At 36.6% G+C, this 17,353-nt stretch overlaps 1 protein-coding gene and 1 long non-coding RNA gene across 5 annotated transcripts in view; one reads left to right on the top strand and one right to left on the bottom strand.

Moving 5' to 3' along the window:
• The window catches only part of LOC137297644 (uncharacterized), a 69,088-nt gene extending 52,515 nt beyond the window's left edge, over positions 1–16,573 (bottom strand). For both annotated transcript variants that reach the window (XR_010957693.1, XR_010957694.1), the window contains exon 1: positions 16,503–16,573. This is a non-coding gene — a long non-coding RNA (uncharacterized lncRNA). The remainder of the gene's footprint in view (positions 1–16,502) is intronic.
• Positions 1–17,353, top strand: part of LOC137297643 (trafficking kinesin-binding protein 1-like) — a 95,069-nt gene that overhangs the window by 31,515 nt on the left and 46,201 nt on the right. For 2 of the 3 annotated variants that reach the window (XM_067829541.1, XM_067829536.1), the window contains exons 2-3: positions 1,131–1,329; positions 5,005–5,208. Coding sequence is in view for 2 of the 3 variants with exons in the window: in XM_067829536.1 (XP_067685637.1) it covers positions 1,131–1,329; positions 5,005–5,208 (403 nt within the window). In the remaining variant the exon portion in view is untranslated. Of the gene's footprint in view, positions 1–1,130; positions 1,330–5,004; positions 5,209–13,440; positions 14,194–17,353 lie in introns of those variants that run through there. The other variant, XM_067829538.1, reaches the window with a different exon arrangement.

Genomic DNA, 17,353 nt, shown 5'->3' with positions numbered 1-17,353 from the left:
CTGGTCCAGACTCCTTTATATACAGACAGGTGCCATATAGCAAGAATATTACTAAGTGCAGTGTAAAACTGTACTCACTCACTTACTCACTCATTCTTCTTTGAATTATCACGCTTTCCAATGTACAAAACAACAAATGCATGATGGCATGTGTATTTTCATGTTTGGATGTGAGGACAGAAATGTGTGTATAGATATTTTCAAGATCTTGAATCCTTTGAAATAATCACATATTTCCAGGATTCCAGTGATCAACAACACAAGCTTCGATATGCGCAATTGGGAAACTTTGACATGTGTCAACCAAGTCAGCAAACCTGACTATCAGATCCCATTAGGTGCCTCTTATGACAAACATGGTCGTCTTTTGTGGCAAGCATGGGTTGCTGGAGACGTCTCTATCATGGATGATGATGCAAAGCAGAATGTTCATGATCCACTTAAACACAGCTGACTCATTCCTTACACTGTCAACCATGTTAACGGTCAAATCATCACGGACCATTGTCATGATTGGTTAAAATTCTCATGGTAATCATTCTCACAATCCTTAAATTGCTTGGATTCTGGCTGTGAAATATTTTATGGACACTTCAAGCATATTTTGAAACATTTTCTTATTGTGTAGTGTCTTTCCTCTGAAATAGTGTTCTTGTCGAAGTAAATGTTATACATGAACTGACCAACAGAAAACATAGATACAGTTAAGCTGCCAGTCATGGTTATACCACCTTCTGCCTGTTGAATTTGATCATGATGATCATTCTTTGGATTTCTGCCCGGCCACTATTACATGCTTACAGAGTGTAATAATCAGCTTGTCTGTATGTCTGTCTCTCTGTCCATAGATCATCATTTTTGATCTTGGCTCGATTTCTGGAAACTTATGTCTGAGATAGGACTTAAGTTAGTTTTTACTCAATTTTAGAAATAGCAGTACACATAGTATTCAAACTTAGTACACAAATAAATATCTTGGTGGCTTCAGTCTTTGTATTTGATTGAGAATGTATTTTTTTCTTTTCTTTTTTTTTTTGTTGATTTCCAATATGCACACGTCAGATGTGCTGGTGATAATCACTGGCTAAAGCTACTTCCAGTGATTTCTAAATACTGTATGTTTATTTCAGGTGTCTGATGAGAGTTATCTCCCCACCTCCCTGGACATAGCCTCGGCAGCTCCATTTGGGACATGGTCTAACATCTCCGACAAGCTGGCATCCCATGACCCCATAGCTCCCCCTGCCGCTAGAGAGGACCATATCCTCCCCGCCCAACCCGATGACGGGGCATCCGTGAGCACCACACGCGAGATTGGCGTGTGTACAGGTCAGTGTTTCTTCTGACGTCATATTACTGTATAAGTGGTCAGTGGGGTATCTTAGTTGTCAGAGCTTTCTCACAGCACTACTTAGACCCAGGTACCCACATGGGTACATTGTGTGAAACTTGATGTCCCACACCGTGATATTTCTGGAATATTGCTAAAACGGCAGAAAACAAAACTCGCTCAGTGACTGCTGTCTAACTTGATAAAGTCACAAGATGGCTGAAATATGATGATATGAATCGACCACACTCACTCACTTAGGCTTGTTAGATCCAGATGTCAATGATGATGAATGTCAACTGTTACTTCAATTTGGTAGACAAGGGAATATGAAAGTATGCTGCATGAATTCTGTATTTCTCTATCTTGAACCCACATGGAATTTCTCGAAAGAACTTTGTCTCGTGCATTTTCAATGCGAACAGCATCCTAGGAGTGAAATGTTTCTCAGTGTATCATTTGCTTCATTCTGGTCAAGACTTGTTCATTTAGTCACTAGCTGCCTCACTGGATTCTTTGATCCAAGCTTGTTTAGGGATTGTTTGTTGTTTAACACACACTTAACTATATTCCAGCTATATGGCAGCAGTAAATAAATGTTCGTGTCTGGACCACACAAACCAGTGATGAATAGCATGACCATTTATCAATAGAGTTTAGATACAATGACATGAAAATGTTCAGTAGATATCACTGTGACAACTTAGTGCTCAAGGGGTAGTGAAGTAGCCTAATGGTTAAAGCGTTCACTTGTCATGCCAAAGACCCAAGCTCGATTCCCTTCATCAGTAAATACATGAAGCCCATCTCTGGTGATATTATAGAAACATTGCTAAAAGTGGTGTAAAACCAAACTCACTCACTTGTGGTCACACACAGGTTGACAATGGGTATGTGATTGGCTGGCAGGTATTGCACTACTTGACAATCATCACACCAGCTGACCTTACAAGAACTAAGGACACTTAATTACTTAGTGCAACTTGTATAAATAGTGCCTTATTATACATTATTACAAAGCATTAGAAGTAGAACACTGACTAACACCCACTTCAGCCCTGTCAATGGAGAGAAATGGAGTCCTGTCAATGGAGAGCAGTAAACCAAGTCAGTAAGGCTAAATACAAAAAGTGAACTGTTTCTCGGGCATCTGTATGTCACTTTTATTTGTGCACGTAACGCTTTTTTATTGCCATGGAAAAAAAAAATGTTTTTGACTTGTCAGTATCCCGATCATCCATTTGTGCACTATCAGAATAAATGTCTGTAAGAACAAGTGTGGCTGAATCTCCAACTCATTGGCACATTTTGGAAATTTCCAAGCTGTGTTTCTGAGAGAAAAAAGTAAAACTGTGTTCCTCGCTAGTCACTATTTTTTCTATGAAAATATAAAAACAAAGTCCTACTGCCCTTGTCACTTCTGGAAAAAATGTGCCCGAAATACACTTAATATTTTTTATGCAGCCTAAGCCCTTTACCTAGTACTTAACGTAAGTACAGGTGACACAAGCTGATTACCATGGGCATTGTTACTGTTTTGGCAGCTCCAGTTGAGACAGGTGATACATGCCAATATCCAACTGTACCTTGTCGTTTTCATAGTATCTGAGAAGCAGGCCACGTAGGAACCCTGAAGCTTGGCATGGAACCCCCTGCGAGTGAGGACAACTGAAACCATCTTTGTTCATGCTGTTTCTTTTGAATGTAACAACAATGGCCATGTTGGATATCCCTTTCATTAATCTTGTTCATATTAGTACTTGGGCCTATACTTAGGATTTACAATATCCGAGCACCTGACCAAAATGTAGTATTTACAAATATTGGTTGGAATGATACACAAAGGTCAAAACACAGTTCAATTTTTATGAAAGAGTCATGAATAAGGGTCAGTTCAGGGGTCCCCAGATTCAAGCACTTCATAAGCAAACATCAAAGACTTTTCATTCCCCTTAATTCTGAATATGACTATTTAGCAGTTCTTCTTCATTGGTCATTGAGTAGCTATTTCAGATTTCTAAATATTGATTAATTATCTACTGAGAATTAAGCATATTACGAGTCATATTGCCGATCATTTCAGAGTAGGTAAAACATAGTACACATATTTTTTATTTCAATGACTTCATTTACTTTTAAGCACCACCGTCTACTGTGAACTATGACTTCATTTACTTTTAAGCACCACTGTCTACTGTGAACTATGACTTCATTTACTTTTAAGCACCACTGTCTACTGTGAACTATGACTTCATTTACTTTTAAGCACCACCGTCTACTGTGAACTATGACTTCATTTACTTTTAAGCACCACTGTCTACTGTGAACTATGACTTCATTTACTTTTAAGCACCACCGTCTACTGTGAACTATGACTTCATTTACTTTTAAGCACCACTGTCTACTGTGAACTATGACTTCATTTACTTTTAAGCACCACTGTCTACTGTGAACTATGACTTCATTTACTTTTAAGCACCACTGTCTACTGTGAACTATGACTTCATTTACTTTTAAGCACCACTGTCTACTGTGAACTATGACTTCATTTACTTTTAAGCACCACCGTCTAAATGTGAACTATAAGTTCATTTACTTTTAAGCACCACTGTCTACTGTGAACTATGACTTCATTTACTTTTAAGCACCACCGTCTGAATGTGAACTATAAGTTCATTTACTTTTAAGCGTTACTAGTTTCCTAAATTACAAAGAACATTAACTAACATCCAATGCTTCAGTGAAGAGTGAGAATTATAATGTGTATGTTAAGACAGGAAACTTTAGTTTGGACAACTTCTGTTTTATTGGTAGTTACATCCTTGATATCGCCACTATACCCTGGATGCATCTACAGCTAAAGTTACCTCCCTTGGCTGGCTTTTTATTCAGTCAGGTATCAGCACTGGGAAGTTGAGCTGACCTGTCAATTTGTCTGTATGATTTCTCCAAAATTTGAGTCGCATTGTGAACAAATCTCCTCAGCTGTGACTGCTATCTTTGTTGACACTGGCAAGCTCGGGTGTAATGGCAGCTTACCTGATTGGCTCCTGTGAGAATGCCAGGGCCAGCAAAGGGAGGTAAATAAATTATCAGGCCCACTGATGAATGCATCCAGGGTTTAGTGGAGACTCAACGGAATGTATACACTGGAGATATTGAGGATGTGGTAATCAGTGCTTAAGTGATAATCAACTAATTGTTCAATCAGTTACTCTCTTGAGTCAGGAGACTAATCGATTATAAAAACAAAAAAAAAAACCTATCCAATATAAACTTAAGCCAGTATGTTTTTTATTGTTATGTTTGTTAAATCATGACATTACCAACTGAGACAGTTCCCCTCATTTAAGACCTCATAACAAGACAGATAGCCTAGTGGTTAAAGCGTCAGCTCATCATACCCAGGGTCCAGATTTGTTTCCACACATGGGTACAGTGTGTGAAACCCATTTGTGGTGTTCCCCGCTCAGATACTACTTGAATATTGATACAAGCGACAGAAGTGTTTAAATCTCACTTACTCACCCAAGCAAGAGAGCTAAAGAAAAGGCTGATTTTGAAGAACATTTTGAACTCTGTTTGCTGACACTAAAATTGACATGTAAGACAGGAAGTTAGTCATTTTGCCCATGGTAGACTACTTTTTTGAACTGGTCATTTTCTCTTTCCAGATTTGTGCAACAGTGAAGAACCAGATGAGGTAGAGATTCTCAGCCTGATTAATGAGCAGATCCCCAAATACCGTCTTCGTGCTGACACCCTCACTGAGTTCGGTGGCTACAACAACGAGGACTGGATACAGACTCCCATCATCCCGTTAGACACAGATCTCGCACTCACTGACGAACAGATTCAGGAAACGCTCAAGTATTTCAGTAAGTAGTGTTTGTGTTTGTCATGCTTCTTAGGTAGCATCAGCTCAGTTGCCTGAGTTAAGCTTCACATTGAACAGAATAACCCAGATCTACCTTAATCAATAGTGTGAAGAAAACATTCAGTCTCAAAAGCTGCAGTTAAACAAAGACGTTAGGACATGGCATTTCATCTGTTCATTAGAGCATTGGAAAGTGACAATCAGTGTGGGTTTTTCCAGTTATGCAACCCCAATACAATGAACAGTGTATTCAGAATAACAGTTGAACTACATTTTTTTCCATTGAAATCATCATTATCTCTCTCTTCTGTGTAATAAACATTTGACACATTTGTTTTGATTGATTGACAAAACTATCAAACATTATCATAAGTTATGTTTCATATAAGAAGGACCATGTCAAGTTTATCAAATGAATATGTATGTTAAATATGGGCCAAATGGCCTACATTTCCAAAATAAAATCAATCAATCAATCAATAATAAACATTTGAAACTGAACACTTTAAAGGTATGAGAAGTGCTTTCATGCAACCAAGACCATCTATTAGATACTTAGCTTGTTAATGATTTATCAAATATCAAATTTTGAATGGAACTTGAATGAACTTAGACAAAATGTTTTTCAATGCATATTCTAGAAAAGAAGTGGAAATTAAACTCTTCCTTGAAAACTTGAGAAAGTTTCTAGGCTAATGTCCAAATAAGTTTTACCTTTGGTCAGTCGGTTTGCTGAAGGTCACTATGATGTGACTAGTAATGGGCGGTCTTCAGAACTGATGACTTTGAACTAATACGTCTGTCATTGCATGAAATGAGCTATAGGTGGCTAGAACTTATATTGCCAAAAATAACTATCAGAAATGGATAAATGTTTCCTTGAACTTGTAAATCTTGCATTTTGAATACTCATACAGTTTTGTAGAAACAAGTATAGTATGTTTGTTGGAAGCTGATTCAAAACATTCATCACAAAAATACTGGTTTGTCATTTTTCAATTGCTCAAACATACTTACAGTGAGTTATGTCCCTTTGTATATATATATGACCTCTTTGAGTGTGCTTACATAGCACAATGTTCAATGTGCTACTGATTTGCTTTTAGGTATTTCATCATTTTCACAGCTTTATTGTTAAAGAAAATAATCAAAATTTGACAAATATTGATTTGTTAACAAGCCATTCACACACTATCAATAATTATTGTCAAAAATCTTACGCAAACTTTTCATGATGGCAATCAAGCTGACACAGACTAGACACATTTTTCCTGATCTTATCATGTGATCATTGATGTCAATACCCCTGTTTATTGTCACTTTGCTGATAGCACTCCTTCATAAGGCCCTAATTAATGAGGCTGTAGTTGGAGAGTTCTGTTTGTGTAATGACCTAAAATCTCTACACAGTCAATTCAAAATTCACATCAGATAAATTATTTTTGCTTAAATATTGTAAATTTAGATAATGTAGAAGTTAATGGGAAGATTCATCAACAGAATTGAATGAATTGTTTTTAGTGTTCAACTTATGCATTCTTTTATGAACCCATGTTAAGCTAAAGATATGTACTTGTGATTAAACAAAACAAAGATTTTGCTTTATTTCAGTGAATAAATTCCATTTGTTATAATTATCATATTATTGAACCTCAGCACAGGTTTCAAATTACATTTGACATTATGTTTACAACCTGCAATCATTCTAGTGACATTCTCACCTCATCATCATCAGTCATCATGTGTCATGTTTACAATGTGTTTGAGTGTTTCTTTGTCATTTGTCGGTATTGTTTCATGTAGTTACACTGAAAATGTCTTTCCTAGTTTCTTGTAGACAATTTGAAAATATTGTCAACACTGTGTCGTAGGACAGAATAGTTCATTTTCCTGCTTTACATTTATTTTCAACGTTAATTTAACTCATGCTTATTTCGATTGAACAAAAAGAAGACATCATCTTAAAGTTGCATTTATTTCAGTTAAGCAGCTTCTCTCCAGATTAAAGTACATTATAGAGCATGTTGAGATTACTTGGGATTAATTAAGTGTATTTTGCACCATGTAGAGTTGTGAGGATATATCGTATTATACTTTTTCGGATGATAAATGTATCAATACTTTTTCCATTTCGTGATGCTTATCGTTCACCTTAATATTGTTTGTTTTCACTAGAAATTGATGGTTATGTCAAAATTTACACTGATACTTTACATCAAAATATACAGTTTTAAAGAAAATAACAAAGAATACCTTATCGTGATGTGCATCAAATCGTATTGTATTGTTCCAGGATATGGCGATACGTATCATATCGTGAATTTTCTGTATTGTCACACTACTAGTGCCATGTATGAAACTTGTATACAAAATGTTTTATATGTGTCAGTGCACATAGCATAGATCAAGTTTGCTAACCCCACATGGGTACAATGTGAGAAGCACATAAAACCATTCTCGCTCACTCTTTGACTCAAATTATGGATGAGACTTCTCTTCGTATTGACTGGTCATATGGTTGAAGAGATGTTAATGTTTTCGTATCAGTCTGTGTAAATTGCAGTATGATGTTGCACCCACAGCTTTTATGACATTCAGGTTCACAGTGACATATCAAATTGCAGTCAGGGGATTGAACTTTTCAGTCAAGCAAATGCCATACTGGAGCCAATAAATATTACAACACTTCCTGTGGAATATTTATTTTCTGCAGGCATTTGTGTGATACTTGGTCAATATTCAGTGTCTTTATAATGTCTATTATTTGCATGTGCTATGCCTTGTTCTAATATCACCTGTATCATCATCATCATCGACATCATCATCATCATCATCATCAACGTGACCATCATTATCAGTTTCTTAGTACTTCCAGCTATCAGTTCACTTACATTCAGGGTGATCTTTTCCCTTTCTGTCACAATTTCTTCAATTCTACAAACATTTTCAATTTTCAGTCACCTATGTTGGCATGTTGAAAGTTAATTGGCAGAATTTGACTACATTAGAATGTTGCTGATTTTTTAATATGTGTTATACTTATAAACCATTAACCAAATAAAACAATTTGTGTTTTAAAGTACATGAGAATATCCTCAGATGTTGGTAATATGGCAGTTAAAAGCTTGGCCTTTTACCTGATTGAATTTTAGCACATTCAGTTGGGCATCTGACTTCTTCAGGCAATTTGCCTGTCTTCACTTCAAGTGTTTGAACCAAATAGATGATTCGCAATGCCTAGCTGTACATGCTTGGACCATAGAGATGACAGCTGTACACCCATGTATGTTCATTTAGTGGAAACAGTAATATTAATCAATCTCAATAATGTACAGTATTTGATTAGTTGAGTCTGCTGTATGGATCATCTGATATGTTTGTAAAGGGACCATTTCCTCCTAACCGTTATAACCCTGTTCATGTCATTAACCACACATTATTAAACTGAACCAAGTAGATGTATATGTGTGTGTGGCAGATGGGTCGGGGAATGGAAACTGGGTTTTTGGGTGGGGACATGGTAAAGGGAGACAACTCTGCCTGTCTTGCGGGCCTCTCAGTTGGAACCCAGGCAAACTGTAGCTCAAATGGGGTTGCACAGCAAAGAGAATATGACCAGTCTTGTTATATGCGAGCAAAGCAAGCAAAGGTTGGCAACGCACTTCCCTCGCTTCGGATCGAAAATATGTAAAAATAAAATATGGCCACCATCAAAGGTACACTCACATTTCCTCTCAGGGTTGTGCTCTCAGATTTCCTACCCCATGCCTAATAATTACTCACGTGAAATATGTTTTATTCAACATTTTAGATGCCACTCGTAATATTCAGATCATTCTTCACCTCCATTACCCCTGTCAGCTTCCGGTTGAACGTAGTGGCAGAACAAGAATAAGCAGAAATGAAAAAGAAATACCATATTGCCTAATTTTATCATGAACCTGATGGAGTTACATTGCCAACCTTTGCTCGCTTTGTTCACATGTAAAAACTGGTCATTTTCTCCATGATGCACAACCCATTTGCGCTACAGTTTGCCTGTGGTTGGAAACATGAATTTTATAGTGCCATATATGTAGAAGGGTTTTCATTCATTTTCAATGAGAGGAAAGTATGTAGATTTAGTTTATACTGGATATTCCTGTATTTTTATGAAGCTTTAGTGGGTAGTTAAAGGTTCCGTTTTTCAGATTATGCTTTTCCTTCTTGGACCTCTGAATCTTCATCAAACCAATGTTCAATTTTTTTATTATTTTTTTCGTTTAATTTTTGATAACCTTTTTGACAGAAATTGATTAACCAGATTTGATGGATACTGAATAATATGTTCAACAGGAGTTCAAAAACTAAGAAGAGTCTTTGAACATTGCTCGTAATTTAATACATTCTTGTAACCAAACAGTTCCTGGTACTGAATATTCTTTGTCACAAGAATGGTAACAAATGTCAAGAGAAGGTGTATTATGCAGCTGCATGTATGCAGAAGAGTGGTGAACACAGACTCAGTTGAAACAGTGAGCTTGTCAATGACTTCCAGGAAAGAGTAATGCGTCCAATATGGTGAATATTGGCTTTTAGTATTTTACGAATTGAAAAAGAAAGCTCAACAGATCTGTTTGTTGTTTAATACTATAGTCAGTAATATGACATCTTAAAGAACAATCAAGTCCTGGCAAGAAATTCCAAAGACTGATATCATAAGAATCAATCCATGTGATAGGGATATGATAATATTATAATCAGCTAAGCTGGTGTGCGCTCTAACACATTATCTGTGTAGTCACCTCATACAACAAACATTGGTTGTCAGGGACCTATATTCTAACCCAGAATCTCAGGCAGGGGGGAGGGGGTCAGGGAAATTGAATCTGTGATCTGTTTAATATAATGTGTAGCTGATTAAGCCATGCACATTATTTGACAACTGTGATCAAGACGGAAGCCAAGGCTGATTCTGGCACTGTGGGAACCAAGAAATACTCAAGGTCCCAAGTTAACCCAAATGACCCACTTGGCCCACTTGATTTCTATCATCACTGCTGACTTGAAGACATGTTGCTCACTCTTAGTTGCATCATAGCATTGTACATTTTCTATGCTAATTACAACTCAGTGATCCAGGGAAGAGTGTTACTGCCTTATGAGTCTGAACTGCACATGTCTTTACTGGGAAAAAGTATCTTTTACATATGACATGTACATGTCATATAGGTCACATGACTGACACTGATGTACCTTAGCATGTCGTGAGACAATTCACCGTATGTGTTATGTCAGTCTGTTCTTAATTTTGATTACTGACAGTACACAGTATGTAGCATTTCTGATGAAACCCTGCTTAGGTTTTAAGGTTATAAAAAGAATTGATTTTTATGTCGTCTGCGTAAACTATATCCATCATTACACAAATATGTTTTTTGTGTAAAACTTTCCATTGTCTCCTCTCTATGTGCATTGTTTGACATCTGACCCGGGAGTGGTAATAGAGCTGTTTGTCAGACAAAGGTCTCTGTGGCACCAAGGACTTTGTGCCCGAGATTAGAAACCATGTGCATTGATTCTCAGTATTTGTTTAGTACCTTGAAACATCAGTTATATCACTGTCTACGACCTCATTTCCATCTTTTGTCATCAACCATGGCCTTGCCTGTTTAATAGATATTGTTGGGTCGATTTATATTTAGTCAGATACTAGTATATAGAGAATTTCACCCAAGTGTCAACTGATATGAAATATATTAACACAAGTTGATAAAGTAACAAATATTCGAGGCTTGCCAACGATATTTAACCATTATCTATGAGTGTTGATATAACTGATATCAATAGACAAGAGGTTGAAATTCTGTTTATCATCCAAAATCATTCTTCATTAATTTTCAATGAAAAGTGTACATCACTTAGCACAGTACTGCCATCAGATTTGCAGTGCGGTGATGGTCACAGCATTATGACATCATCAAGTTGATGACGTCATAGCATTGTCAGGGCATTGTACAAAATCTACTGTCAAAGCGATATCTCCTGTGGAACACAGTTATGGATGATAAATACTTTTGTTTATTTGTTTATGATGATGAAATTCAACCTTTTGACTGGCATACATGATGAACAGGTATGTTTTGGGGGATAGGTACAGGTAGTGCATCAAAAATTCGTGACGTCAATTTCTATAATTGTTACTTATTTCTTCAAAACTGTTTGAAAGATCTGTCAACCTAGTGATTGTAGCGTTGAGTTCAGATACCTTTGCTAATGAAATTAACATTTGACAGTGTTTTCTGGAATATATGGTAAACAGGCTGTTTCGGCAAGTGTTTCTGAAATGTTTGATAGTTGCAGGCTTTGCACCAATATTTGCTCATTCTGATCTAGCTTAGTTATGGTTGCTTGTTTTGTCAAACTGCTTGAATAATCTGTCAACATTTGTCTATCATTTATTTACCTTCAGACACAACAGCCACAGCAACTGAGGGTCAATATAAATGGATAAATTGACCAGTTAATTCTCTCCTGACTTTTATCATTGAAATACGTAGACACTAATGTCTCTTTTATGTGATATATAGTGGTGTTTTGTCATTGGTTCTTGGAATAATCTTTTTCAGAATGTTAAAAAGATTGGTAATCAAGCAAGTGAAGCCAGATGCCCAGTAGCTTAAGGCACTGTAATTAGCAATGGGAGAATGGTCTTATGTTTTAATTTGAGATTTGTCCTGGTTTCTTATCCCCATTCCTAATGACAGAGGTGTAGGGTACTACCAGAGTGGAAAGTGTCTGACAAAATCTAAAATACTTTCTTCTGTCATGTTCAGAAATATCCCAACATACTGTTTAAAAATCTAGAAATCCAAATAACACACAAACCTCATGTTACTGTACACGTGCAGACTTACAGCTTACCCAGTATCTTATCTTGATACTTTGATGACAGGACATTACGAGGCTGCATGGTAACGAGTGGGGAGATCAGCGACACTGACAAAAACAAAAACGATGGTGGGTGTAAACATAGCAGTGAGGTTACATTCCTGCATTTCATCTCATTCCCTTAGCTCAGTTTGTTTAATGTTATCAGCAGGTGAATGACTTGTCTTCTGCCCCATGTGTGGAATGAAATAGACGTTAACGTGACAATCACGTGAGGTGGTGTATCATGTGAAACAGCTTTCCTTAAACAGTCTACAACTTTTGATGGGACTTATACTGTATTTCTTAGTGTCAAAGAAAGATAATAGTTTGAAAGTGGATTTTATTTCTGGCTCAGTTTTAGACTGGTGTTTTTGAAATGTTGATATTTGTTTTAAAAAATAAACATTGAATTTTTTATTTGGTGTAAATATTTTTGTTGTATTTGATGTTTTGTGCAGCGGTGGTGATATGTCAATCTTATGATGACTTTGGCAGGCTCTTATCACTTGTGTTATTTGCACTACAGAAATTGAAGTATGATAAGAACTGACGTAACAGAATGTAAACAATAGCAGCTGATAAATGCAGAACTGCTTGCTTTGTGTCAAGTGATTTAAAGATGATGGTTTAGACAATTTTAGATTTTAGAAAATGATGGTATTGTGGAGTTTGTTATGGACCTATATACGAGTGATTGGATGTTAATGCACATTTATAGATATCATGTGGTGATAATCATTTTTCTTTGACATAATAGAGTTTTGTTGAGGAATCATTTAAACGTGTTCTACAAAACTTGATTCTATGATCTTTTACCTATACATTTGATGTGAATGTTTGTGGTGATATGTGGCATGTATGGTTACAAGATTACTAATCCAGGCTTAAACAGTGTCATAAAATACATGACAATGGACAATAATGCGGCAGAACATCAACAGGTACATACTCGCAGCAGTATCACTGTATGTTATTTACTTACTATATGAACATGGGACTCCCAAGCATGTATTTTTGTCAGATTTTTAAAATATTTGTGAAAATTTGCATAATTGCTATAATAAACAATGTAACTATTTTTGTATTTTGATTTGGGATCACACTGTTTCATTGCAAAATTTCTAAAACTACCCTTTGTGAAAACAACGGCACTGATCCATTTACTCATGCACATTGCAAGCAGCTAATAGCCTATGTACATTTCAATCAATCATGCGACAGGTAGCAAGTGCCAGGTACCTTCATTTCACTGCAGCCTTTATGAATATACATACCTGGCAATTGACAGCGATATATTGTCCTTGATCATGGCCTGTTGCCTGTCTGGCAAGGATAGTAGCAGGAGACAGCCAAGCGTCAGTCAAGCGAGCATTTTGTCCTCAGTCGACATTACAGAGATGAAACACTATTTCCATCTGTGATGGTTTAACAGATTCTAACAGATTAACTTCTCAGTCCATGGTTTGCTTACAGAATTTGTGGCTTTGGGTTCAAGTTTGAATAAGTTCTGCCCAACAGTTCTTGGAATGTTTGCTTGTCATGGACTCCGTTGATCTTTGCAAGCTTGCAATATGCTGAATGACAGCTCTCGTACAGTGGAGTTGTGTGTTATTTGTGCGTGATCATGTATCGATGATTCTGTCGATTTTCGGATATATTTGTACTGCTGCATGTGGTGCATGAGCTCGACATGTGCAGCAGTCTTCACCAATGGACATACTGAGATAATGGAGTGTAGCTCATAGTTCATGAACAGGGCATACTTTCGGACAATCATTCCCGGCCTCAGTGAACTGGACATGGAATGGGGTGATATTAGTCTTTCTTGAAACTAGGCTCCAGAGATTATTTAGAAATTTGATTTCAATATTTGAGGAGGGCTATGTCAAATATATAATTTGACAAGGCAGTGTCTGTCAGGACACAACGTGTTAGTATGTGGCAACACAGTGAATAATCACCCTTTAAAAGTGCTACATCAAAATTTCGACTCATCAAAGATGGACAGTTTGTCTGTCCAAGGATGACCACTGACTCATGGAGATGGACGATAACCTGGTAGAAACCTTATCAGGTAAGGATCAGTACCCCCTGCCACTCACTTTTTATATCCTGGCTTATAGAGTTGCCTTGCTTAGTGTGAACTTGTGGTCACTTGAAGTACCAGGTCAGCTGGCTTTTGATAGATTCTGGACAGTAGCCAGAGGGAATGTATGATATGTACACAAAAATGCTTTCATGTAGTTGTTCATAATGATATACTGACATGGTGGATTAGATGTGCCTTTTTGTTAACATTATAATATGTTGACTATGAACATGATGACTGTATTAAAATTTATATCTTCTAGGTGCTGTTCCATTCTTGCTTGTGCCCTTTCAAAGACACTGTATGAGAGGTGTCTTGGAAGTTTTTCATGTTTTGGCTTTTTTTCCCCAATTCTGTAATAATTATTTTCTAATGTGATCAGGGGTTCACGGCAAATGTCTGTTAAAGGGCCCATTTTGCATTTAAGATTCAATGTTGTGACTTTATGAAATTACCTTTAGGTCACTGATAACAATGACTGTGGAAGAGTGTTTGATGCTTATTCGGACATTGCTACAGCGTGAAGGTATCTTTGTCCAACGTAATTTATGTGTAATATGTTATATGGTCAAATGTTTCTTGACTGCCTGCAATATTAATAACTAGATTCTGTGGTCCTGAATTGATCTCTTTTTACTAGATGCCATATATACTGAACACCAAAAGAAACACAAGTTATGAACAAATGAAAAAATGAAAGTAAGCATTCATGTTTGTCTTCTATTTAAAAACTTGACAAAAAATCCAGATTTGTTTGGTGTTCAGTATGTTTAAGTAAGATTTTAGACAAGAAAAAATTGTGTTGCTGAAAATACAATATAATATTTATAAATATTGCAGCTCTGTGGTCATTAACCCTGGGGTCCATTCCTCAAAACATAAAGTGCCAAGGCTTTGGTAAGATATCTTTACAGCCTATGAGGTATTGACCCTTCATGGCACAACCTCTGGTACTGGGGTGTTGATACATGTGAATGACCTGTGACAAAAGAGGATAGCAAGGTCCTTGACATCTAAGCAGGGTAACAAGATCAAGGGGAGGGCTGGCAAGTGTTTTTATGTAGAGGTTTCACAGCCTTGTAGGTCAGTCATGTAGATAACCTTTATATCAACCCAAGTTTATAGGTCAGTAGATGACCAGCTAGCAGATCAAAGCTTGAAGGGTCTCACAAACAGTCAAGTAAAACTGTTTCTGCTATGACGACAAATGTTGATTTAAGACGATAATTTGATGAATTGAATTTAAAATTACCTGTTTTCAAATTGTGTAGAGATAATCAATGTCTCTCATGATCAGGTTTAGTTTTAGGTGTGTTTAGTTCTTTGCTAACTTGTGTTGTCAGGAATATTTCAGATAGTTAAATGTTTGCCATCAATGTCATTTTGTGTGTTACTTGTGTTCTATTCTTGTTTTGTCTCTTGTTATGTCTCTACCGTAGGTTTTTTACAGTGAAAGCGTACCAATGAACTTCACTTCAAGCAAAAAGGTAAATCAAAAGAAGTGAAATTAAGATTGCAGATCCTTATAATCTCATGTTTCCAATGGAACATTTAAATCTCAGAATTTTGTTCAACTTGGGATAAAAGTTCTTTAACAAAAAATGATAGTTTCAATTTGCGAAGTAGACTGTGTGTTTTTATTACAAGGGGGCATGCATGCTGAATGAAACACCAAGAACAAGTAGGGTTGGTGTAAGTTAACGCTCATCACGTACTGCACATATGTTTGTTTCTCTGTTCCAACTACTCTGCTTACCCCCTTGTAATACAAACCAATAATAGCAAATTGAAACTATCATCTTTTATTAAAAAATCTTTTAGACAAAGCTGACTAAAATCCTGAGATTTAAAAGCTGGCAGGGTCAAATTATGAGGATTTACAAGCCTGGTTTCACTGTATTTGAGTTACTATTATGTTTAAAGTGACTTTCAACAGAACGTTTTCACCTCAAACAGACCATGTTACCATTTAAACAGTTGAAGAATTTGTTATTTCATCAAGTGATGTGTATCATAATCCCGACATGTATATCTGAAGCAGTTGTGATACATTCCATAAGTGAAAATGGCATGAGAAACTTAACAAATATCAGTACATGTCCCAAAGTAGCAATGTGCGCAATAAGCTGTGATTCTGATCGTGGTTCCCAATGGCACCTTGAATATAAGCACAACCCAAGGTAGCCAAGGATGAGACACTGTTTCCATTCTTTGATTTCCAAATCTCAAGCTCATAAGTCAAAGAACTAATCCTAAGCGATAAAAGGCGTAACAAAACTGAAAAACAAGTTTACCTGCTTGGGTTAAATCCCTGGGGATTCCGGGCCAGGATAGGGTCCCCTGAGGTTCGTGCTTGTGTTCGGCTTTGACTGACTGAAAGATCGGGTTGTCATGCTCTGTGACTTCACGTCTTTGTACCTTTGTGTGGCTTAGAAGAACTGTCGATGATTCAATGATTTACATGTAGCCATGATATAGGTTAAATGTTGCTGACTTTGGTGTTTAACAATATTCACTCTCTCTGCACTTGTTTATTTTGCAATGCTTTGATACACATTAGAAATTCAGCACAGTGTAACCAGCTATTCTAAAACGTAACTTTCAGCCCATCTTGTAGCTCATTTCACTGGCATTTAATCCCAGTAATACATTTGTTTTATAATGTCGTATTTAAGGACATGCACCTGTAAATATTTAAAATGAAGCCGAGAGCTAAATTTGAGAGATGAGGCCATCAAGAGTTACAAAATGATTCTAGACTTGAGTAGGGTTCATTTTTCATTTATTTTCTATTGTCTACGTTACACACTTGTTGCTGAGGCGATTACTGTGTGTTGTTAACAAATGTTGCATGATATTATCTCGATTAGGTTACCATAGTAACCGTGTGTATTAGGATAAGGTTCAGCTATTCTATGCCTGTTTATGAAATTAAATCTAAAAATCAAAGGACGGCAATATTGCTTGTCAATTCTGAACATATTTTAGAGTAGCTTGCCAAGGTTGTTGAAGGACATTCAAACTGTTACCACCCATTTACATGAAATGTTTTATGCATATGTGGGACCAGCAAGTGTAAGGAGGGCATCCACTTGTCATTGTCAGCATGGATTTTGTGGAACATTGCCATAAGCTATAGGTACGG

The sequence above is a fragment of the Haliotis asinina genome, chromosome 10, assembly GCF_037392515.1.
Source record: "Haliotis asinina isolate JCU_RB_2024 chromosome 10, JCU_Hal_asi_v2, whole genome shotgun sequence".
Classification (NCBI taxonomy): domain Eukaryota; kingdom Metazoa; phylum Mollusca; class Gastropoda; order Lepetellida; family Haliotidae; genus Haliotis; species Haliotis asinina.
This window is presented reverse-complemented; position numbering and strand designations above follow the sequence as displayed.